Raw genomic sequence first — 25481 nt, forward strand, 5'->3', positions numbered from 1 at the left:
TGTTACACTCACAACACATCCCCACTCTGACTGGCTATATTTCGGGTGCCCAACAACCATGTGTGGCCAGGAGCAGCCCTAGACAGCAGTGGCATCAAGGTAGTGGTGCCATCCTGACAGGGACAAGAGCCTGGCTTGCCCGATGGAGGCGTCCAGCTGAGAGTGACAGAGAGCCAAGTAGAGGAATTACAGGGGGAACAGAAATTTCTTCGTGCACGTAAAGAAAAAAAATCCAGATAATTATGAAAAATTTTCCACTTATTGAATTAGGAAGTTTTTCATTTATTTGATCATTTTCAGACATTAATAGGGTGCATAATCTCAAATAATTAATGCAACTTGCAAAAGTGCTGTGGGATTAGGACTGAGTGACTCTCATGTATGAAGCAACAGACTAAAATGGACGGTCAGCAGTTATTTGCCAGCTTTCTTAAGACTGAATCTTTATTTGAAATCAAAAGAGGCAAGTGATGGAAATGCTTATTTCCCAATCCTAGATGAACAGTCCTTGTCACGGTGGGTGCCATTTATTACGTTTTTGCAATTTTGCTAAATATAGCTTCCTAAAAAAAATTCCCCTTTACACCCTTGCAGCTAAGTACATCAGCCTGGCCTTCGAGCAAGTTGCTCTGGCCCCAGCCCTTTTCCTTCTCCCTGACAGGCAAGGGTTGGGATCCCAGGTGCGTAGGAAGTGGGAGAGCGAAGCCTGCAGATTTTCCCTCAGGAGGACCTTGCAAACCTGCTTTCTGCCTCACAATGACATTGTGATGCCACCCAAAGGCGCCAAAGGGATGGGTGCCCATCCTTAACAAAGATGCGTCCTTTTGTCTGGAATATGTCCTTCTCTCCTTCATGTTGAGGTTTCATCTCTTCATGTTTCCTTTGACATCACAAGCCCGCACCTGTCTCCCTGGGGTTTCTCCTCCCCACACCCCCAGTGAGAGCTGTATCGCCTCCTTAGCTGGTGTCCACGAGTGGGTGAGCCCACGTCAGCATCTCCAGTTTGCTCTCCTCCACAGTGACAGGCAGATAACTCTCTGGTTTTTGAATGTTAATGTATCTAAAACAGAACCCATCCTTCTTTCCCCTCTCCCCAGCTTCTCACTTGCTCCTATTGCCCTGTTTTCCAGACTTTAAAATCTTGGCATATAATTCATTCTTCGCCTTTTGCAACCTAGATCTAAAGTGCCACTGTTCCTTTTGATTTACTTGCCACCGTGTTTCTACAAGTTTGCCTTTTCTTTCCACCTCACAAGGCTCTCTCTGTCTTTACCCAGGCTCCTTTTTCTTTATAGCTGAGTGACAATGGCAACCTTTTCCCAAACTTTCCTTAGCCTGGGTGTTTTTGTGTTCTGGTCCAGACTGTGCACAGCTGCTCAAATAATCTTCCTTAAGCAGGATTTTCCCGATTTCATTCAAAGATGCATGGTTGTTTGTGGGTTTTGGGGTTTTTTTTACATCTCAAATTAAGATTCATCTTCCAAGTAATTGGTGTGTCTGTGCTCTCTTCAGAAGCCCCTATACAAATAAGCAGTGTGTCATATGTCATGATGTCACTGACAATATTGTACAATATTGGAGCAGGCTACAACTGATATTTTAGATTCAATAAATTGAATCTAATTTAGTCATTTATGGGGTCTAGTTGAAACAACATAGATTTTTTTGTTAGACTAAGCTTCAAATTCTGGGTCCACAAATTACCAGTCCTGCGACACTGGGCAAAGTGCTTGATCCCTGACACATAGTGACCCTATCTATAAAATGAATGAGACAGCATTTGTTTTCCAGGATTGTTATGAGAATTCAACGCACATGGAAGCTTTTGACCACAGGATGGATGGAGAGTTGGGCAGGAAGCCCTACTCATTTCAGACTACATAAAGTAGCCACAATCTCTGTGCACATCAAAGTTGTAGGTTAGGTGACATTACGTGAGTCTTACATTAGCTTGACCTTACTGATACTTACTGAATTGAACAATTACTTAGCCTCACACTGAAGGTTCCTCATTAGTCGTTTCTACCTACTTTTCCTCTATTGCTTCTTTCTTCGCCCACCACAGCCCTCCTGTTCTAAAAGGAGCCCGGTCTCCTTCTTTGTACACATTTTTTCCTCCCAACTGTCTGCCTACTCAGGAATATCAAAATGCATTTTGTTGCTGAGTTGCCAGAATATAGCATTGGCTTATAATTGAGAAGATATGTTTTGGTGCCCTTGGTCTTTTCTCCACATTGTCAGCTAATCAGCCCCTTCCCATTTTCTAGTAATCAAGTGTACGCTTCCTTCTGAAGCGAAATGCGGATCCCTCATTGACCACACATCACTTCACTCAGGCCAGCACTTTAATTTGTCCAGCCCACTTCCCATTTTGGTTCTGTCTATCAAAGCCTGAGCATGTCTTACCAAGTTAATATTACGTAAAAATAGCATAAGCATGTGACATCATCTTTCTCCCATCCATGAGCCAGCGTATAAAAAGGGGGAAGGAAGATGAACAGAGATGGAAAAAGGGAAGGAAAACATTATCATAATTGCCCTGCAGTTGTTCCAGTTTAATTGTAAGTCTCAGCCCGCTGTTTGTGCAGCATGGCGTGGCTCTTCCGGAATTCTCATGCCTGACTTCCCAAGATAGCATTGTTGTTCATCCTTCACTTTGTGTGTATGGACAATTTTCTGCCTAATATTTATCCTAAATATAGAGCAGTGCCCTTGTGACAGGGAGGGGGGGGCGGTCCAGAATTTACTGGAGGAGCTGTACTTTGCTGAATGTTTAATTCTGCTAAATTGTGGCCATCTGATTACCCCAACACTGGAAATCATGCACTAATGTGAATCCCTTAATAAACAGAAGGAGGGATCCCATTTGCAGGTGATACTTAAGTGTTCCAATTGGGTACAATCACCCTGAGGCTCTTCTCAAATTCTGAACACAGGGTAGTCATTTTTTTTTCCATTTTCATTTTTGTATTTCTTTTTATAGGAGGGAGAGGGGACTTTTTATCAAACCTTTGCACAGGAAAAAGAGCACTCACTTAAGAGGTTTACTTTATCAACTAATAAGTTATAGACCATTGAAAAGTAACTGAAGCTCGCTTTTCTTCTATCTGATGTCTCCTTTCACCTCCCCAAATGATGATGCTATGACCTTTTGTCCCTATGGGTAAGCCCTGTCACATTTGTGGTACTGTTCTGCCTAGACACCCCTCTTACCCTCACCGAAAAACAGTCTCCTACACGCATATCCTTCCAGTTCAGACCACTTTCCTCCTCGCTGATGTCTGTCCACCCTAATTCCCCAGAGGCAGGTTAAAGTGCTTGGTCCCATGGGCTGTATTCATTTATTCACAGACTTCCTCGAGCCTCTGCTTTGCACCAGGCAGAGTTGTGGGTGCAGCAGATGCCATGATGTTGGAAACAACATGGTTCCTGCCCTCATGGAGTTTACAGTCTTGCAGAGAAGACAGTCATAAACAGCAGTGACCAGGGTGGCGCTGGCTGCAAAGGAAGTACAAAGCCACTGGTGGTTTTCACTCAGAGTCACATGCTTTGTCGGAGGTCAGCTGCCGCACCACTGAAGGAAGCTGGTACCTGGCTGCAGCCTGGCTGAGGTTCCTCTGTGCAGCGAGCTCCTCCAACTCATAGGCCGCACAGATGTGCTGCAGCTTCTGGCTCGTGGCTGCTTCTCTGCCTCCACGTTCATTAAGCCTTAATAGTCAGAGGCCCTGCCTTCGTTCATGGTTTAGCCCTTCCTTACCGCCACAGCTTCCAAGACAGAAAGGCATCAGGTCTGAGCGGTTTGCTGTCTTCATGAGGTTTTGGATGAAGCATTGTCCCACCTCATGCTAGAGGACCCTCTTTCTTTCTGGTAATTGTATATGACCACTGGGACCAGCCAGTCCTTCCTGGGCTTGATAGAAGGCATAATTTTCCCAGAAATGTGTGTCTTAGTCATGCTCCCATGTAGCTCATGACCGACAGAAAAATTGCAGGAGACCTAAAGTCAGTGTTTGCAGTAGCCCTAATAAAAGTGCAGATATGGATGATGTGGGCCTGAAGTGCTTTCTTTTTTTTTTTTTTATTGTATCACATTAATCTGGGGAAAGCCATTCTAACTAGAGTGAGAATTACCACATCTATAAAGTATAGCTCAACAGTTGTGAATAGTATCTGATAAACCTAGTCTGAGGTTTAAGACTCCTCCCTGCTTACCTTCTCCTGTGAGACGAACATTCTAGTTCATTTTAGAACATTCAGTTCGAACAGCTACTGAAACAAATGAGTACTGTCTTCACCTCCATATTGACCTTGAAAGTTACGTCCACAGCACAGTAATGTTGTTTCTGTTCAAGTCTTTCTGAGCCTGTCCTGTGGTCTTCTGAATTTTTTTTATAGTGGCAGATATTATCCCTTTAAGAATAGATTTGATTTTCTAGAAGACCAAAAGGTCTTTTCAGAACCATGTCGTATAAATGTATAGGCCAATAAAGTAGGAGCGATAACATTTGTAATAAAAACAAACTCTACCTATGAAGTGACAGGAATTTTTTCAAGACAAAATGTGATGATTCCTTCAGAGGAAATGCCCCTGGGAGTGGCAGAGTCATGGGAGCTTCCTCTTCATTTCAGTACTGCATTTGTTCAAAACCGGAATCTGTCCTGTTGTCTCTGTGATGACATTTTTCTTCCACATCCAGTAATGTCATATGGCATGGGAAAATGGAGAAGGAAAGTGTTTGGGAAAATATTTAAATTTAAAAGTCCTTTGAAGAAATGATGGTGTGAAGATATTATGAATTCACATTTGGGTTTGGTTTTGTTTCTTGGTTAAAGCATGAGGTTAATATTTGTCTCTTATAGTTTCCTTTGTTGTTTGTACAATAATCTCAGTATTTAAATGGTTATGTCCAGTTTCAAGTGGTTAAAATTTGTGAGGGCTTTTATTTGCTGCCTTTTTTTGTTTCCAGACCAATTCAGAACATTAAAATGAGCCTGGTAAATTAGCTTCCCTAAGAATATTTTAAAACAAATTAGATGGTTTTAAGTAAAAAGGAATCAAATTGAAGTACTTTCCTGAGCTTTTGTACTTAATGTTGAAATAAGTAAAGGCACATAAAACGTGCTGTCAACAAGTTAGTAGTCCAATAAATAGTAAATTAGATTGCAGTGTCTGCAGTGCCTGGACATTAGGCTAAAAACTAAATTTAATTTTTTAAGTGGATAATAAATCTTGTCTTGTCGAGCACTTTGGGTCCCTGCTGCTCTTTGCCAGTTATCGATCATGCGGATACGTGGTGTGTCTGTTTGCCCAGATGGCGTTTCGTGTTGCATAAGTTAGATGTTTCATTCATTTGTTTCCTCCCTGTCTTCACAGTTGCTTGATTTTATCTCTTTTCATCATTTTCTGCCCATAAAGTCATTTGCGAAAAGAGCAGTTCAAGGGAAAAGAGCTGGAAGCAGGAGCCTGTGCAAGTCCAGCTCCTGAAGTCAGGAGACGGAGCTGTGCAGGCCCGGAGCAGGGCAGCGGTGGCCAGGCCCGAAGGGGTAGCAGGTGCACACACTGTTGCAAAAGACTCCCATGCGTGGCAAATAAATAAGGTGACCATCGGGCTTCTATTTAAAAATGTAAGCGAAAGCCTTGTGTCAACTTTTACCCTGGTTGTTTGGTCTGCATATATGAGTATGTAGGTAAATCTCACTGTTTAGCTCTTTTTTAAAAAATTTATCTTATTTATATATATATGCATATAAAATATATATACATATATATGTGTGTGTATATATGTGTGTGTGTGTGTGTGTGTGTGTGTGTGTGTGTATATAGTTGTTCAAGAATAGTTGTCTCCATTTTCCCGCCACCCCCTCAATCCTACCCCTCTTTGGCTTTGTCCATGGGTCCTTTATACATGTTCCTTGACGACCATTCCCCTTCTTTCCCTATTTTATTTTTTTTAAGCATATTGTATTGATTATGCTATTTCAGTTGTCCCAGAATTTTCCCCTTTGCTGCCTTCTGCCCAGTACCTCCTTCCATCCAGCAATCTCCCCGCCACTTAGTTCATGTCCATGGGTCATGCATATAGGTCACTTGGCTTCTTCATTTCTTATACTATTCTTAACATCCCCCTGTCTATTTTGTACCTGCCAGTAATCTCTTCCTCCTCCCCACTGATAACCCTTCATGGGATCTCCATTTCTATGACTTTATTCCTGTTCTTGTTGTTTGCCTAGTTTGTTTTTGTTTTTAAATTCAGTTGTTGATAGTTGTTGAGTTTGTTGTCATTATACTGTTCATAGTTTTGATCCTCTTTTTCTTAAATAAGTCCCTTTAATATTTCATATAATAAGGGCTTTGTGACATGAACTCCTTTACCTTTACCTTGTCTGCGAAGCACTTTATCTGCCCTTCCATCCTAAATGATAGCTTTGCTGAATAGAGTCATCTTGGATGTAGGACCTCGCCTTTCATGACTTTGAATAGTTCTTGCCAGTCTCTTCTAGCCTGCAAGGTTTCTTTGGAGAAACCAGCTGATAGTCTTATGGGAACTCCTTTGTAGGTAACTCTTCTTTCCTCTTGCTGCTTTTTTAATATACCAGGCACTTACACTGTTCTTGCACTCAGTTCTACTGTGAGTAGAAGATGGAAGGCCCATAGACAATCACAATACAGATTAGACATGCACAGTGTCATTGAGATATAATTCAATTCATGTACTATAAAATTTTCCTGTTTAAAGGGCACAGTTTTTAGTATATTCATGGTTGTGCAAGCATTACTCAAATCAGTTGTGGAATGTTGTGATCGCCTCTCGAAGAAACACTGTGCCCTTTCACTGTGACTCCCTAATTGTCCAATTCCCCTCCCTCCCAGCCCCGGCAACCACTAATCTACCTTTTGCCTTTGTAGATTTGGCTATTCTAGACATTTTATATGAATGGAATTATAGGACAAGTGGTCTTTTGTGACTGGCTTCTACCACTTTGCAAAATGTTTTCAAGGCTCATCCTTGTAACATCAGCATTTCATTACTTTTTATTTCCAAATAATATTCCATTGCATGAATATGCTATTTTATTTATCCATTGATCATGTGCTAGACAGACTTTTTCCGCTTTTTGGCTATTATAAATAATGCTCTATGAGCATTCAGGTTGAAGTTTTTGTTGGACATACATTTTCATTTCTGTTGGGTATATACCTAGGAGAATTACTGGATCATGTGGTAACTCTATGCTTAACCATTTGAGAAACTGCTAGACTGGTTTCCAAAGTGGCAGTACCACTGTGTGTTTTCACCAGCAGTGTATAAAGGTTGCAGTCGCTCCATATCCGCATCAACACTTGTTTTGTCTTTCTGATTATAGCCTTCCTAGTGGGTGTGAAGGGTTATTTCATTATAGTTTTAATTTGCATTTCCCTGATGACTAATGATGTTGAGCATCTTTTCATATGTTTGTTGACAATTTGTACATACTCTTTGAAGAAATGTCTACTCATCAAATATATGATTTGCAAATATTTTCTGCCACTCCAAGGGTGCTCTATTTGCTTTCCTTGTGTGTCCTTTGATGCACAAAAACCTTTTTAAATTTTGAGTAAATTCAATTTATCTTTTTTGTTTTAATGACTTGTACTTTGCTTTCATGTCTGAGAAACCCCTGTCAAATCCAAGGTCACAAAGATTTATTCTGTGTTTTCAAAAAACTAAAGTTTTATAGTTTTAACTCTTTATGCCTATGATCTATTTAGAGTTAATTTTTGTGTATGGAGTGAGGTAGGGGTCAAACTTCATTCTTTCACATGTAGCTATCCAGTTGTCCCTGTTCCATTTGTTGAAAAAAAAAAAAACTATTGTTCATTGAATTATTTTGGCACTTGTGCTGAAATCAGTTGGCCGTAAGTGTGAGGATTTATTTCTGGAGTCTCAGTGTTATTCTGTTGACTATCCTAATGCCAGCACTACATTCTCCTAATTATTGTAGCTTTATAGTACATTTGAATATTTTCTAGTGTAACATTTAAATTCCTTTAATGATTTTTCACTTTTTTGAGTTTTTTCTTTGTAGTTATGTAAGGCATGTACATATTATCAGAATCTACTTATGATTTATGCTAAATTAATTCCAATGACCTGTAAAAAGATTACTTGTATGTAGGTCAATTCCCTTTTCTCTCTTTTGTGGTGTTATTGTTATATATGTGACATTTATATATGTTACTAACCTAATGACATACTATTACAATTATTACTTGATATAATTGTATCATTAAAAGAAGATGGGAGAAGAGCAGGTGTATATTAAAGCTTTTGTTATGTCAACCTCCATATTTACCATTTCTGTTTCTCTTCATTTGTTGTAAACCAAACCTTTCTTCAGGTATATACAAACAGTGTCAGCCAAAAAGTTGCATACCTGACTCTATGTATGGTTGTTAGTTTATGTATGGGACAGCCAAAAAGTACCATTAACATTGCAGTAGATGTGTTTTCATTTTGACAGTTTATTGGCAAATGGTTAGAATGCCTTCTCATGATTACAGTGTATGAATCTCAGTACTTTACAGTTCTGTCCAATTAAACTTTCTATGATGGTGAAGTATTTATTTCTCTGCTTTCCAACATGGGGGTCATAACCACATGTTACTAATGAACATTTGAAAAGCTGAATTTTTAATTTTAATTGATTTATATTTAATTTTAAATAGCCACAGCTAAAGGCTCTCATATTGGACAGTGACATTTCAATCTCAGATATCCCCTTCTGTAATATTGTGATTAAACTTTGTAAGGTAGATTAAAGGGAAAAACTCCAGAATCAGTTCTGATAGCTTCGTATATTATAAAATGCATAGACTGAGCTATGGGAATATTTTTTAAAGAAGTTTGTATATCCCTGCCAGCCTTCTAAAAGCATAAATGCAGGCAGATAAAGACACCTGTGTGATACAAGCACACCTGCGCGGGGCCATGGCCTGGGAAGCGCACAGAGTCCCCAGGATCTGCTCGGGGTACAATGGAGGACTGTGCCCTGTGCTGCCGGCTCACCGAATGCCATGCAAACAGTCAGTACGGAGCAGAGGCCTTCATTTTCTGCCTGTGGGAAACTAGGAAAGGAAAAGAAGAAATCTTCAAAGCTGCTATTGGAAACATTTTCCTTATGCAGATAGCAGTTGAATAAAGGGAACGAAACCCCTGCTGTTCTCCATAGCAAATTTTTCAAAGAGCGCACTTGCAAAAGTTTTTACAGACTCTCAGAATCTCCCCTGTTGTCTTTGAAGTAAGGAGATAGAAGCTCCTATTATCCTCCCTCCTTGGTAAGGCATACCGTTCACTGCTTCCCAATACATGTTTTACAGATACGTGTTGATGAAAGCCAAGCTGCGTATAGATAACACAGACGTAAGCAAAATGGCTATTCCCATATGGTAGACCATGAAAATAACAGGTTCGGGAGTTTATTTTCTTTAAAAAAAGAGGGGGGGAGGAAAGAAATGTAGATGTTTAAGTTAGGTTCAAGAAAACCATTGTGGTTTTCCCTTCTCATATTAAGATATTCAGTAACATACATTCTTATTCCATTGTCTCAAATAATGTATAACCATATCCCAGCTGCTTTCGAAGTTTGTTTTGAAGCCTTGTTACCATTTCAATATAATGAAAACCTGCATTGCAAAGCCTCTGACATTTAACATTTCATTTTCTCTGGGTCCATGTCAACAGTATCATCAGGAACAGAAGATGAAATTATAATGTTCATCCCACACCCACCAGGGGATGGAAAAATAAACCTCTTTAGGTGGAACTTAACAATCACGTTCCCTCTCTAAGGGAAAAAAATGCTGCGAAAAGAAAAGTTAAAAGTCATGTTGGCTTAACACTGTGAATAAGAATAAGGCCCGCAGGTAAATAAAAATGCATGAAAACGGTGGATTAACGCGCCTCCCGCCTTGGTTCCCAGGTCATAGATCTGTACTGGGGCGTGGACGAGGACGAGTGGGACAGCCCCGAGCTCCAGAAGACGCGCATGAGGCTGCTGGAGGACTGTTTGAAAACTTCTGCAGGTCCATGTTTTGTTGTGGGTATAAAAAACTAATGCTTTATATTAAAGTAGAAACGAATGTGAGAATTCTTGCTGATTGGTGATCCCTAAAGGGCTTTTAAAATAGGGGGGAAATACTCGCTTTTCTATTTCTATTTAAAATTTTAAACTGTCTCTTTGCCCTGAGTGTGAGAACAAAATCCTCAGGTTTACGATAAAGAAAGTATCGCAGATTCACGGGGAATAATTTGAAATGGTAGTCAGCGGGACGGCTTGGCTTCGACAATTTCCACCATGCCAGTGGTCAGCAGTAAAGGTTACTGCAGGAGTCCTACAGTAATTATCCTAGATTTTCATGTATAATGTATTTAATCCTAGGGTCTCTATTCATCAACATTAGAATTCCTGGCATTTTTTTAAGCACAGTGGCTGAAATGTCGTAAAAGTAAACCAAATGCATTATGCCAAATCTGCCAATAGGAAGTATAAAAAAAATTTAATTATGCAGTGATTTCCAGCTAGATGCTTAATGTAAGCTATAAATTGAAGTGGAACATTATTATTAGTTCATCATTATTTTCTAAACAATACCCACTCCTCTGTGTAAACAAAATGGTAATAAGATAAGAAGGTCAGTCTGTGGCAAGTGATTGTGTAGAAACTGTCTTAATTTAGCTTAAGAAAACTCCTTATCTTGAATCCATACAGATCCTACCAGTTGGTAGGGAAGTTGTCCCTTACAACACAGGAAGCTTTGCATCTCATGGATGATGGGTAAAATTACTAGTGAATGCTATGAAGAAAATACCAGATCATGCCATTAAAAGCTAGGTTCAGTGTATCAATGAAACTGATTTTAATACTTATTTGTAATATCCATCTATATGCTGCGTCACATAGGATTAAGATAACAGAGACCATATCAGAAATCTGACCAGTTAATAAAGTCCTTACCAAAGATAATAAAGTACTGGAAAGCTCTATACTATGTTTAGTATCGGTATATGAATAAATTATTTATTTATTCACCAAGCACTTAGTGAATGCCACTCCGTGCCAGGGGCTGCTCTCAATACTGGGGGTGTGGTAGGCGGACCATATGAAATGGTCATTTAGTGGGCCAATTTCATGTGATTTAACCTTAGAACTGAGCTGAGAAAACAAACTTTCTGCCCTCATGGAGCTTGCGTTCTGTGAGGGTGAGGAGAGAGAGCAAGCAAAAATCAAAGGAATGAGTAGAGGAAGCACATCAGATGATGAGAAACGCTATGGAGGAAAACACAGAGAGGAAGGGAGAGGGAACAGCAGTGAGGTGAGAGATTTGTCATTTTCAGCTGAGTAGCTGGGCAAGACCTCACTGAAAAGGTGACTTTGGAAGGGAGCTGGGAAGAGGGGTGGGAAATATTCAGGTCAGTGCCTTGCAAGGAGAGGAGTTGGGAACATGACTGGCGTGTTCAGGGAGCACTAACAAAAGGGAAGAGGATGAGGATGCAGGCAGACTGCGCCACTGGCTTTATCCTCTCAGAGTTGGCTGTAAAGGCTTCACTTTCACTTTGACTGACGCGAGAAGCCACAGTGTTTTGAGCGGAGTACTAAAGCGATGAGACACAGTGTAAGGCCTACCGTGGCCGCTGGGTGTATAGCAGAAGGCAGAGCAGGGAGGCCCATTAGGAAGCTATTGTAATAAGACAAACAAGACAAATAAATGGTTTAGGGGAGGTATGTGAAGCATGGACATCTAAAAACAGCATCCTGTGGTCTGAACAGAATGGTAAAAGTCCTGAAAGTCATTTTAGATATCTGAAGAGCTGGTGTGGCAGAGGAATGAAGACTTTGTCCATGGGCCTTCAGAAAACAGAACTAGGACCAGTGGATGGAAATACAAGGAGACAGATTTTAGCTCCAGATGAAGAAATTGGAGAAGGTAGCACTCTCTCAGGATTCAGGGTCACGCATCCCTGGGTCCTGACTAACATGTCATAGCTGTGTGACATTGGAGGATTTTCTTTACTACCCTAAGCCTTAGTTTCTTTATCTATAAAATGGGGATGTTGATAATAGTTATCTAGCTTCTGAAGTCATTCTGAAGATGAAATGATATTACAGGGCACTTACAGTGTCTCCCGTAGCATAACCCACAGTAAGTGTTGGTTGTTATTTGTTGTTGTGATGATTATGATTATCTCTCAAAGCTGTCTAAAGACGAAATCACCTGCCTCAAATTGTAATGAGTGTGTCACCAACAAAGTTGCCATTAAAGTAAAGAATCCAAACCACTTTGGCAAGGAGTGGTGCTAGAGAAGATATCCAAACATCAGAAGACAAGTTAGAACAGATTTCATCATGCTTAGAAAGCCAGATTTGGAAGGTACATAGTGCTGGGAGTGTGCCCTGGGGAATCTCAGTTGCTGTGATCTCCACAGCTCTGTCCTGATCCAGCCTCAGAAATTCAGGGATGAGAGAGACATGCCCCACCTTTTATCACCCTGTAGAGTGTCATACTCAGACCAACCAAAATTCATCATGGCCATTAATTCCAATAATTTGTAGGTTCTGAGAGAGGTTAACTGATAGAACATCAGTAACAACTTCATGGAGCATAAATCTATAGTTTATCCCTCCTTCCACTCCCTGTTACATGTTGAAACTCAGGGCACCCACAATCCCACCCTGTGGGTAGAGCTGGGATTATTCACTCCAGTGATTTTAAATCACACAAGGTTTATCTCTCTGCTTGTAGGAGAACACAGTGCTCTTATGGCCTTTCTTGTAACTATGGTAACAGTGAGCAGACATGTGTTGCTTTTGAGCACCAGTTCCCTTGTCCAGTGCCTCCTGGTGATATTTCTAGAAGTTATGATGATCCCAGAGGGCCGGAGAGTATGACACATTACTTCACCTGGCGGCGAGAAAATTCACCCTTGCTGGATGAAAAAATGTTTTTGTACCTTCAAAGTCTCTACAGATATTAGCTCTTATGTTAGATACAAATAAATTCAGGACCAAACCAAACTTTCCTTTTAAGTACCCAGGGAATTGGGGCCCAAAGGGACCTTAGACTTAAATGTTGTATGTACTTGGCTCTTTTAACTTCATTTCCTAAAAGTTGTGCTTTGGGATATGGCTCGAGCTGCTAGAGACATGCCAGCTGTGCCTGCTAAATCCACACAGCTGTTTGAACATATGCATTTGGTGACAAGGAGGAGAGGGTGATAGAGTAAGTTGCCCAGACATGTGTCCAGGTTTCACTCTCAGAGAATTAACTCAGGAGACCTTTCATACTGAGAATACATCATCGCTACTAAGGAAGAACAGAATTTAGTCTATGGCCATATCACCCTGAACACGCCCGATCTCATCTGATCTCGGAAGCTAAGTAGGGTCGGGTCTGCTCAGTACTTGGAAAGGAAGAACAGAATATGTAGACATGGGTAGGGAAAAAAACATAGTGAGGAAAACTTGGAATTTGTATTTTTTGACCTGAGTCAGAGCCCTGGTTCTGATAAGGCCTCAGGTCAGTAACCTTACCGTGCTTAATGATCACAGCCATAAAGTGGGGAAATAATAACAGTTAAACTACAAGTAAGAGTAAATGTTGAATAAATATCAAAGGTTTGTTGTGGGATTTATGTGAGAATTCTTTGTAAACTATAAAGAGCTTCACAATCATTAGGTATTGTTAAGTTATGATTTAAGATATTTCAAATGAGAATAAAATTTTTTTGATACTGGAGTTTCCCTTTGAAAATGTTGATAGTCAAAATGTAAGAAGTATTAAGACTTGATTCAGACAGTCAAAAATTAAAGTCCAATGAAGGGCTTTTGACTTCATTCTTAACAAACAACATAAAATATACAGTATGAATTTGCTAGATATGAATTTGCAAGTAATTTACTTAGTAAGGCCTTTGCCTGTTTCCAAGGAGGGATTTTGGCCAAGATTTGGACTCACCCTTGAGTACAAAGTCACTATCTGCTTCTCTTAAGGGCAGAGAATTGCCTCAGCCTTCACAAACTGTGGACAGTTCAGCAAAATCTTCCTCACTGACCACTTAGACCATAAAAAATATCCTTATGAAGGAGGAGAGGAATATAGCTTTTAGAGAGAGCAGCGTCCATGTGAATGCTAACTCTTCGCATCCCTGTCCCTCTTCATGATCTGTGTTTAGGGGGAGAGAGGCTGTTCTTCTTAACCATTCCTTCACATTTGGAGTGCTCCAAAAGACTTGCTTGTGGAGCCTGAGCATGGAGCCTGGACTTTGCACGAAGTATTGCCTTTTGGCAGAAGTTGATAAAAGCAAGTGATTGGCTAGCTTAAAGAATTGTGGTTTAAAAAGCTCTGTTATATAGCATTGGACGAGCTGCCCCTCGGTGCATAGGAGCTCTGGGGGGTCCAGACAGTGTCACACTACGTTCCATCAATCCACAGTGTAGAAGGTATGGAGATTTACTGAGTGCAAGGCGCTGGCAGAGCCAAGCCAGGGCCAGGTACCCAATAAACGGGCAGTAGTTACCACCGCTGGAGACGGATAAGAGGTTCAGTGACTTCATATTCAGAGGGACACTCACCATGTCTTAGAATCAGGACTAAAAGAATGCTGCCTGCGATATGTTTTGACAATTTCCAGAAGTCATAGAGAGCCAAAATCTGTATAACCATCCTCATTGGGGCTACCAGATCACACAGATGTAAACAGACATAATTTGTCAGCATTGGATAGAGAAGAAGCCAAGACCAAGAGTGGAACTACCGCTGTCATCCTTACCTGAGTGTCAGCAGACACCAAAGCCAGCTTGCAGCCCTACCCCCAAAACACACGTGCGCACACACACATGACACAGATGGCATGGGACAAAGAGCAGGCCGTGCTCTTGCCCACCACAGGCAGCTCCTGGCAGCTGCACTTAAGAACAGTGTGCAAAGTGGGAAGAAGGAAGCTTAGAGATCCATAGATCCATATTTTGGACTGAGCTAAATTTTAGACCAGGAATATGAGAACTTTTAAGGGATTGGACTGAGAAATTTATCATCATTCAGCAAGTTTAAGTTTTTCCACTAGGCAAAAGAGTAAAGACAAAATAAAGTCCATAGCAGTTCCTGGTAAAAACTAAACCATCCCATATTTGTGCATCACTACGTGACACTACTGAATTAAACCTACAGCACAGAGATGAGTTTTTTATCACCCATCTGGGTCACCACTCTTCTTCAGAGTTAAATTATGCCTACTTGAAAGTTCAGGCTCAGTTTAAGTTAAAGAAAACTGTACAGTGAGAGTTCTTTTTTGTTTTTTTTTACGACTTACTTTGTTTATCTTTAGAGGGAAGGGAAAGGAAGATGAGAAGGAAAGAAACAATGTGTGGTTGCCTCTTGCGCACCCCCACTGGGGACCCAGCCCGCAACCCAGGGATGTGCCCTGACTGGGAATCGAACCAGTGACCCCCTGGTTCACAGGCTAGCACTCAATCTACTGAGCCACACCAGCCAGAGCCAAAGAGTTCTTAAATCACTGAATTTAAAGAAAGAATTTCAGGGTTTTTATAGCAGTTGAGCTTTGAAAAATATTTCCCTTTATCCACAATTCAATATATGATTGGTTTACCACTTTAGGTATACTAAGTAAATAGACACATGCAAACTTAATGCAAGTGTTTAATTTTGTTTGACTGTAACAAAATGCACAGGTATTTTTCTACGATTTAGTTCTCACATTCATAAATACAGCTTTACTAATCAAAATGTACTAAAATGGGAAAGTAGGCATTGATTTGAACTGACAGTCATCTAAATTAAAAACAATATATATTTTTAACATCCTTAAATAAAAATGTAAAAAAAAAAACTAATCTAAAACCTCAGATTTTCTAGATATACTTTGTAATATCAAGAGAAACAAAGACTTTTTTACGTATAAAATTAAGCTTGTCCAGTTGAAATCAACCAGTAATCATAGTTCTAAAATAGGTTCCAATTAATTTCCCATAATAAGTTGGTTCCAATAATAAATTACTTGATTATCACCAGAAGAGGTTAGAATGGGCAAACATTGAAAACTGTTGTTGAAAAGAAAGCTAGTTATCACTGGCAAAAACCAAAGAGGGCCAGTTAGTTAATGGTTGCTAATACATAAAGTATTTCCACAATAAATTTTGATTAATACATAAGTTCTTTCCACAGTTGAAGCCATTGTTTCACATAATATGGTATATTTTCGTGTGGTAAAAAGAATTATGGAGGAAAATTGACCTGGAGAGTAATTAAACTATAACTTGATTCGTAAGAAAAATGTTCACTTCAGACTATAGTCCTAAGGACTTCTGCTTCTGAGTAGAACTACAACTTAAAATTTTAAATTACAGACATCCTATTTTTAAAGAGATAGTAGAACTGTAAAGACAAAGATAATTAGACAAACTTAATTTCCAGAGACAAGAGTTCTGTATTGGTGATCTGGATGTATGCTGGAGGAGCCCCAAAAGTATCAACAGTTTTCCCCATTAGATATTTCCAAACATGGGATGGTAGAGAGCTGGGCAGAAAAAGCAGAGTAAAGTCTGCCACAATCTCTTGATATTTAGGAGACAAAGTTCACTGGAACCTAGAATGAATATTTAATAGGTATTGCCATTGAAACGTTTTAATTCAAAGTAAGCTGAAGCCAACTAAAACCACAACCAAGTTGTACCCAGTTCAAATACTGAAGGAATTAGCCTCTTTCCCCATCAGTCAACATAGGAAAAGGAACCCCTAAATGACAGCTCTTTTAAATACAGTACGAAGAATACAATGAAAATTACAAGACATTCAAAGAATCAAAGAAAATATGATTAATAAGTGAGAGAAAAAGTACAAAGCTGAAGTCAGCTCCCCAGATGACCAAGATGATGGAATTGACTATCAGAGACTGTGAAGTGTGTTAATTAAAACACAGGAAAAGATGAATTAAAGGATAGAGAACATGGATTTCAACAAAGAAATGGGATCTATAAAAAAAGAATCAAATGGCTATTTTAGAACTAAAAGATACACTATATAAAATTAAAAATTTATTTGATGGGCTTCATGATAGACTAAACAAAGTCTACTACTGAATTAGTGAACTCAAAAGAAAATTTCTAAGTTGAAGCACAGATTTTTTTTTCAAAATAGGAAAAATAGAATAAAGCAGAAGAAACTTGAGGTATTGTCAAATGGCTTCACATAAGTGTAATTGCAGGACAGAAAAAGATAGGAAAGAAGTAACAAGTGAGAAATTTCCAAAGCCATTGAAAGACATCAACCCACTCAGATTCAAGAAGCCCAGTAAAATCCAAGCAAGAAAATTGCACCTAAGCACATTATAGTAAACTGCTTAAAACCAAAAGTAAAGAGAAAAAAAATAAAATTTAAAATTAATCAGAAGAAAAAAATTGTTGCCTTCAGAAAAACAACAAAGAGACTGTCACTTGACTTTTTTCATAGAGAAACTCTAGAAGGCAAAAACAGTGGATTGTCTTCTTTAAAGTGCTGAAAGAAAAAAATAGCCAAGCTAGACGGTTATACCTAGTAAAAGTATCCTGCAAAAATGAAGATGAAATAAAGACATTTTCAGACAAAAACAGAAAGACTTTGTCATCAGCTAACCCACATTTAAAGGAAAAAAAAAAAAGCTTCTGCCTTGGGGAAAATAACCACAGGTAGAAGCTCAGATTCATAGGAAGGAATTAAGAGCATTGGAAAGAATATTGACTCTGTTAAGCAATGTAATAATGCTTTGAAGGGTTTATAACATATAACTTTGTTTTATAGTGCTTCACTATTATGCTTTACAGATTTTGCTTTTTTCTTTGTTTATTTTTAATACAAATTGAAGGCAAGACCCTCACCAGCAAAATGCTTTTGCCTCACTTTATTGTGATACTTGATTTATTGCAGTGATCTGGAACTGCTCAAAGGGCATAAGGGAAAGGTGTAGTTAACCACTTTTAAAAGTAGTGCTGCATTATTTGGTAAGTGATAAAAGTACAAATTTGGACTGTAAGTCAAGGGTAAGTTTTGTCATACCACTTATAGGAAAACCACTAAAGAGGAATATAAAAGATATAAATAAAAATCTCATTGAAGAGATAAAATAGAAGAAAAATAATTTTTCTAAAAGAAGGCTGGAAAGGAAGAATAAAGAATAGATGGAACAAATAGAAAGGTAATGGCCTTAAACCCAACTATTTCATCAAATGTAAACAGACTAAACACTCCAACTAAGATAGAGATTCAACTACAGCCTGTGCTGTACACTAACCAAAACAAAGTTACATCAGTATCACACAGTAGGCTTTAAGAAGATAAATGGACATTTGATTAATAATAAAAAAGTTCAATTTAGTAGAAAGATATAATATTCCTACATTTAAAAGCATCTGATAACATGGCTTCAAATTATATAAAGCAAAACTTGTCAGAACTAAAAGGGAAATAGAAAAATCCAAAAGAATAGTTCAAGATTTTTAGAACTATAGTATTTGAGCGAATAAGCAGAAAACAAAAATCACTAAGTACATAGCTTTAAATAACATGATTTATTGACAATGACCTAATTGACATGTATAGAATGCTACAACCAATAACTATAGAATATACCATTGTTCAGTGACACAGAATATTTTCTAAAGTATAAAGTATGACTCATCCATATGTTGGGTAATAATGCAAGTCTCAACAAATATCAAAGGATTGAAATCATACTAAATTTTTGCTCTGTCGTAGGTGGGATTAAAAACTAAAAAACAACTGAAAGATAACAATACAATCTCCAAATATGTGAACACTAAGCAACGTAGTTCTAAATAAACCATGAGTCAAGGAAATATCATGGGAAACTTAAAAATATTTTTGAACTAAACTAAAGTAAAAATACAACATATCAAAGTGTGGGATTCAGCTAAAGCAGTGCTTAGCAAAAAACAGAAGGAAATGCATGGTTTTAAATGTGTGTTAAGCAAGAAGACAGTTTGGAAATCAGTGATTTGCTTCTCTATATTAAGAGTCTAGAAAAAGAAAATTAAACCTAAAGAAATTAGAAGAGCCCTGACTGGTGTGGCTCAGTGTACTGAGTGCCGACCTGTGAGCCAAAGGGTTGCCAGTTCGATTCCCAGTCAGGGCCTATGCCTCAGATGCAGGCCAGGTCCCGAGTAGGGTGCGCATGAGAGGAAGCCACATGTGGATGGTTTTTCTCCCTCTCTCCCTCCCTTCCCCTCTCTAAAATTAAATAAATAAAATCTTTTTTTTTTTAAGAAATTAGAAGAAAAAGGCACATTCATCAGAAGCAACAGATTTTAAAACACTTTCAAAAATTCTGAGCACTATTCATACCTCTGAGGATAAAGGATGATAGGACTTTAGAGTTGGAAAGGGCCTTGAGATCATCATGTAATTAAGTAATTAAAAATCCTGCATTTTACAAGGTAAAATTTGAGACCCGAAGAAGTGAAGGAATCCAGTATTTCCTGAACTCTCAAATATAGCAGGTGCCATGCTGAGCACTTGTCACATACTATTTCTTATACCAACCCTCTGATGCCAACAGTTTTCCTGCTATATCAGTGAGGATGCTAAAACTTAAGTAGTTTCTGTCATTTGTCTAAACAAAGTAATTTAAGAGCTGGAACCAGGATCCCAGCCTAGGTCTCTTTAATTCCAAACCCCATAATCTTCCTACAACAAGACCCTATATGGTTTAATAAGAAGCCATCGGGAGGTCTAGAACCAAAGTCCCTTTCTCCCAGTCTATTTCTTCTTCCATTACAAAAGTACAGAAATTGACCCATAATGTCTTGTTTCAGTTTTGTGGAGTTCTTTCATATACAGCTGAATGACTCAGCTAAAGTAATCATGGGTCTAGCATGCAATGTACTTATCCCCAATGGGGAATGATGCTGTTTTGCCCTAGGCTTTATTAAGATTGCTTAGGCCAGCCATTAAATTATATGATGAACTTCAACTTTTAATCTAATTTCCCTAGACAGAGAAATTTGAAGCTGCCAAAATCTGTGCTTGGAAATACCACACATACAAATGGTTTTTCCCCTCATGCTTACCCTGTATCAACCCACAGCACAAGGCCCAGGTCTGCTCTGTATGCCAAAGCCTAACGTGTCCACGTGGGTCTGGAAATGCACACTTTACAGCGTTCAATAAAACAACCAGCAAATTGATGCAGTGCCTGTCATGTACAAGACTCTATGCTAACTTCCCTGAGCAATGCCTGAGTACTCTGTGCTCATAGCTACAAAATTAAGTAACATCTATCTCTGTCCTCTTAAGCACCTACCTAAAAAGAGAGAGAAATGTATATGTGGTTGAATATAATACAGTGTGGTCAATGCAATAATATGGTGTTATGCAAGTGCTATGAAAGCCCAATGGAGACAGCGACTGTTTTATTCTGACTTGGCTCTGTTATTCTGACTCAGTGGGTCAGAAGAGACCTCCAGAGGAAGTGATGTTTGTGTTGAACTTAGAAGAACTAAGAGCTTTCCTTCTAGGACAGGGGATGTGAGGGTGCTGTGGTTGTCCAGAGACCAGCAGTTCTTGAGTTTAGTTAGAATATAGGGTATTGGGGAACAAGAGGCAAGAAATGTAGCTTGAGGACAGACTTTGTAAGTTTCAGCTCACCCTGGTTAGCAATGAGGAGGACACTGTTCAGATCTGTAACTCTGGAGGCAGCATTGTGAAGAGGCCAGAGGCGAGATGCCTAACTGGGAGCCCAGCTAATGTCATGATCCAGCCAAAAAATAATCCGGTGAGAGATGAAATAGAGAGGTGGGCATAGATTAGAGACAGTTCAGAAACAGAATTGATGATGACTATTAAAAAGTGGGGGTAAGGAGTAGAATGAGTCCAAGGTGATGTTAATATCCAGGGTGTGAGCTCGTCCGTCTATCCTTATTACACCCGAAAACACCTGTTATACAGTAACCTACAAGTCAGATATTCAAAACATAATTATTTGCTCAAAATAAAATCTGTATTATCCCATGAGACTGTATAATATTCTTCATAACTCATGATCTCGGTCTTTTCTTTCTCATTCTTTTCTACTGAGCAGTATGGGAGGAAACTTAAACCAATAACCAAGAATAAATAAGGAGCAAAATCAGTGTGGACCATTATAATTCTATGAACACTTCTCTTACCGGTTCTCACTTTTCTTTTTTAAAGTGTCAGGCACAGATCAATTTTATAAATGTCTGTCAGGAGCCAAATGCAAATTCATTCCTGAGAGTGGAAGTCCCAGTTTGGAAATATGCCCGGATATGGGACAGTTTTGTAGGACTTCTCAGTTTTATGGCTCCTTCTATATTCTCAGCCATCCATAGCACCCCTGGCAGGACCAGGAGGTCCTTCTCTTCTTCCTGCTCTTTCTCTCCCTTCCTCAGCACCTGAGATGCAGGAGGATGTGCAGACCTAGGGGTGGGATTCCTTTGCTCCCAAAACCTTTCTCGCTTTGCTGTAAGTTGCAAAACCATCTTCCCAGCCACTCTGCAGATATAAACTAAATGGTTCAGATCAATTTAATTATTTCAGCATTTCTATTTCTATACATGGAGACTCTAATTATAGAAGAGGTAATAGTTTTAACTACTTAATTTTAACTTGGGGTAAGGGCACCTGGCTTATTTTTACTTAATTCAGCACTTACACATTGTTTATTATACAAAAACATATTGTTCGTAATGAATGGTCCAGGTTTTCCAAGCCTATCATAAAGATTAGTGTTTCTAGACTAGAATCAAATACCCCTATACTACCAGCAATATTACATGTAATTTAAAACGTATGTCTTTATGCAAATGGCTTGATCAGCATGCTTTCCCTTAACTATAAAATTATTTTCTTGCCCCCGCATGGGTGCAGGCTTGTGGACTTTCACCTGGCCTGGGATGAGGTGGCTGAGTGAGCATTTGGAAGAGGATTTAAATTGTGTCCCTGTGAAAATGGATATTAATTGGTCTCCAACTTGAATCAGAAATACAGAGGTGACCCTGATTAACCAACAGCAGGAAGCAGTTGCATCCTAATTACCTATAGCAGTCTCAGTGAAGTACTGGACTCAACTTTTTCCAAAGCGTAGCAGATGAGGTAAGCATAAAAAGAATCCAGATGAGTCATTAAATCTATCTCTAAACCTCATTTCTTGAAGACAGGAAGAATAATGAGTCTCAAGCTTAATTATGCCATTTCAGCTTAGCCTTAGTTTTTACTAGCTTTATATATGTTATCTGGCATGAACAACCTACAGATTAATTTTTCTATTTGTGCGACCCCACACAGGGTAAACTCAGGGTCTAGCTACCCCTTCCCTATGGACTATCACACTGACCTTTACTTTCATATTAATCATAATCACTACATTTTCTTTCCTAATTTCCCCTTAATAGATGGCCAAATAGACTGTCAGATAGTTTCTTTAATCAAATTTCAGATGGAAAGCTGTTCCTATTAATTTTTATCAATGATATGATAATGATTTTTGCTTTTTTCTTATTAAATGGAGAAGAAATGTTGGTCAACACAAACGGACAGAGTTTGGGACCAGAGAGCCAGCCAGGCATCCTGTGTATTCAGCAACATCAAGTGTGGGGGGAAAAGGCTTTTGAAAAACATTTTACATAATAAGAAAAAGGAAATAAGAAGAAAGTAATGTATCTGATTTGCTAAAGGAAACAAAATACATTCGAAAACATAGTGGCATCTCAGTAGCATGCAGAACACTTTTTGAGGCTAAAAATCATATATGGTGAGAACAGACTAATGTGAAAAAATAACAAAATGGTAGGGATGGGTGACTTACAAGTAAAACCAACAATAGAATTAACATAGTAAAAATCAAGCCATTCATACAGAGAATAAACATAATATGGTTTCTTGGCATGAAAAAAAAAAGAGAGAGAGAGAGAGAAATCGAGATAGAGGGCAGCAGATAGAATCCAACCGTAGAATCAACCCTATTTCCAGGGAAGATACCAGGGTCAGAAGCAGGAATCAGAAACATAACTGGAGGAAAAAGTTCTCGACAAATGATTTTTACTAGCAATAAAAACATATATCTTTGATGAATCTAATAAAATAGGGAAAATACGTAACAGCAAAATTAAGAATTAAAAGACCATTTAGCCACAGATACAGAAAAAATACCAGTAACAACACTAATATAGGTACCATGCATCTAAGTTATATGGGTTTTAAACATTTATATCATAAGTCAACTTTTAAAATGAAAACACTATGTAAAACTTGATGCTGAGAAAGCTTCAAAGCTGAATGATATGAATGCTTTTCTGAGAAGTGTGAAATACCAAAATAGATTGAAGAAGATTTGGATAAATTGGTAGTTGTAAAAGAACTTGAAAGTTCACTAAAGCGTAACTTCTAAAAATAAGCTTCCTCTTGCTCTCAAAAAGTAGACAAAGTGGTCTTATTTATGTCTTCTTCTAAATTTTCAAGAAACACGGTTTAATGCTGGATAAATTGTTCCATTGTAAAGACAGACAAAGGTATAAAAGCCATCTTACTCACTTTTTAAGCAAGCGTAATCCTCTCCCCAAACCTGAAAGAGCACAAAATTAATGCTCCTTATTGACTTTAGTATAGATTCAAAATTCTTTACAAAATTACTAAACCACATTCAAAAGTGGTGTAAAAAGTAGTTGCTCATTGTCCCACAAAATGAAAGTTCACCAGTTTGATTCCCATTTGGGGCACATGGCTTTGTGGCTTTGGTCCCCAGACAGGGCACGTACAAGAGGACAGTGGTCGACCTTTCTCACGCTGATATTTCTCTCCCTCTTTTTCTCCCTCCTTTCTTCCCCTCTAAAAATAAATAAGTAAAATCTTTAAAAATATAAAAAAATAAATAAAAAGTGTCCACCATTCTTAGATACTTATCCTGGAAATGTAACAAAGATTTATCATTACACAGTGTGTTAATAAGTAAATCAATGTGAAAAATATGTTAATCTCAGTCGATGCCAAAGAGTCATTCCAGACCCATTTCTAACCAGTAATGAATAATGTAAATCTAGCAATAGATTCTTTCTTTATAGTTTAAGAATATCTACCATATGTTAATAACCAACTTTGCGATCACTATAAGCATGCCTATTAAAAAATTAAAGCTTATTGACAGAAGTTTGGAAATTACAGATGATCGTAAAGAAACTATAAAAATCACCTATATCTCACCATCCAGAGATATTCACCATTAGTGTTTTAACTATTATTTTAAACACAGGCCTACGCTAAGTGCATATATGCATATTTTTATTTAGTTTTGTTAAAGATCTTCTGGCACAGGAATTGCGGTTGTAATCCCCATTTTCCTGGTGAGACAGGTGCGTAGAGTGACAGGCAGTCTCAGGGGAGCCGCGTACTCGTGCGGTGTTACCCTAGGATTCACTCCCTTCGACCACGGTGCACTGCTGTCTCTTGGGAGAACTTTTTCCAGTGTTTTATCATAAGCATTTCCCAATGATACATGGTTTTTAAATGATTTTAATGATATTCACTTAATCAAATGATTTTAATGAACTCACATATTTAAGCATTGCCTATTTTTAAATATGTAGGCCATTTCTGATTATTTATTATGATAAATGCTCATGTGTTTCAAATTTTCATACTTTTCAAATCTCTGCTTTGAGGATACACTCCAAGATGCAGAATTAGTAGGTCAAAGTCATGAATGTTTATGAACTGTCCTGATATTCTCCTTGTTCTGTAGAAAGATTTTGTAATTTGTGTTTCTACCCAGAGAAGATGAGAATGGCCATCCCCTCAGCTCTGCAGAGTGCCCCTGCTTAAAACTTTTGTAAATTTGATAGGTGAGAAAAGGGTATCTTATCTCACCTCCCTGATTAATAGTAGCGTCTAAGAACACCTTCATATGTTCATTAACCATTGGAATATTGGTGTGTGATTCCTCTGTTAATCCCTGCCTCAGAGAAAGCAGTGTTGCTAGTGCTTAAGAACAATCCCTTCTCTCAGAGGCTCTGGACCTTCCAACTTTTAAGAAATAGAACATTAAAAAAAAAATAGAACATCACTATACTGAATGCATTGTTGTCCCACAAAGGTATTCCTAGAAATCCAGGCTGATCCTGATCCCACACACTTCAATCTCACTGAGCCTTAATATTCTCATCTTAAAGTCATAATAATGATAATACAACTTCATTGGTTTACTGTCAGTAGTAAATAATATATGCAAAGTGTTTATATAGCACAAAAAAAGTGCTTAGCTTCCAAATACTATTTTTAAATATTGCTCCATGCTTTCACGTCACTTACTTGGAGCTCTATTTAGACTTGTTTTAAAGTTTGGTATGTACTTATCATTGTCCCGCAATAGATTATGAATTCTCAGGAGGAGTTTGTACCTTTGTCCTCTGTCCATAGTCCCTAG

At 38.5% G+C, this 25481-nt stretch overlaps 1 protein-coding gene across 1 annotated transcript in view; it reads left to right on the forward strand.

Moving 5' to 3' along the window:
• The window catches only part of NWD2 (NACHT and WD repeat domain containing 2), a 139325-nt gene that overhangs the window by 63710 nt on the left and 50134 nt on the right, over positions 1-25481 (forward strand). The window contains exon 3 of the mRNA XM_054582249.1: positions 9961-10077. Within this exon, the coding sequence (XP_054438224.1) occupies positions 9961-10077 (117 nt within the window). The remainder of the gene's footprint in view (positions 1-9960; positions 10078-25481) is intronic.

This window comes from Pteronotus mesoamericanus, unplaced genomic scaffold, assembly GCF_021234165.1.
Source record: "Pteronotus mesoamericanus isolate MK-2021 breed Mesoamerican mustached bat unplaced genomic scaffold, CSHL_Meso_final contig_68, whole genome shotgun sequence".
Lineage (NCBI taxonomy): Eukaryota > Metazoa > Chordata > Mammalia > Chiroptera > Mormoopidae > Pteronotus > Pteronotus mesoamericanus.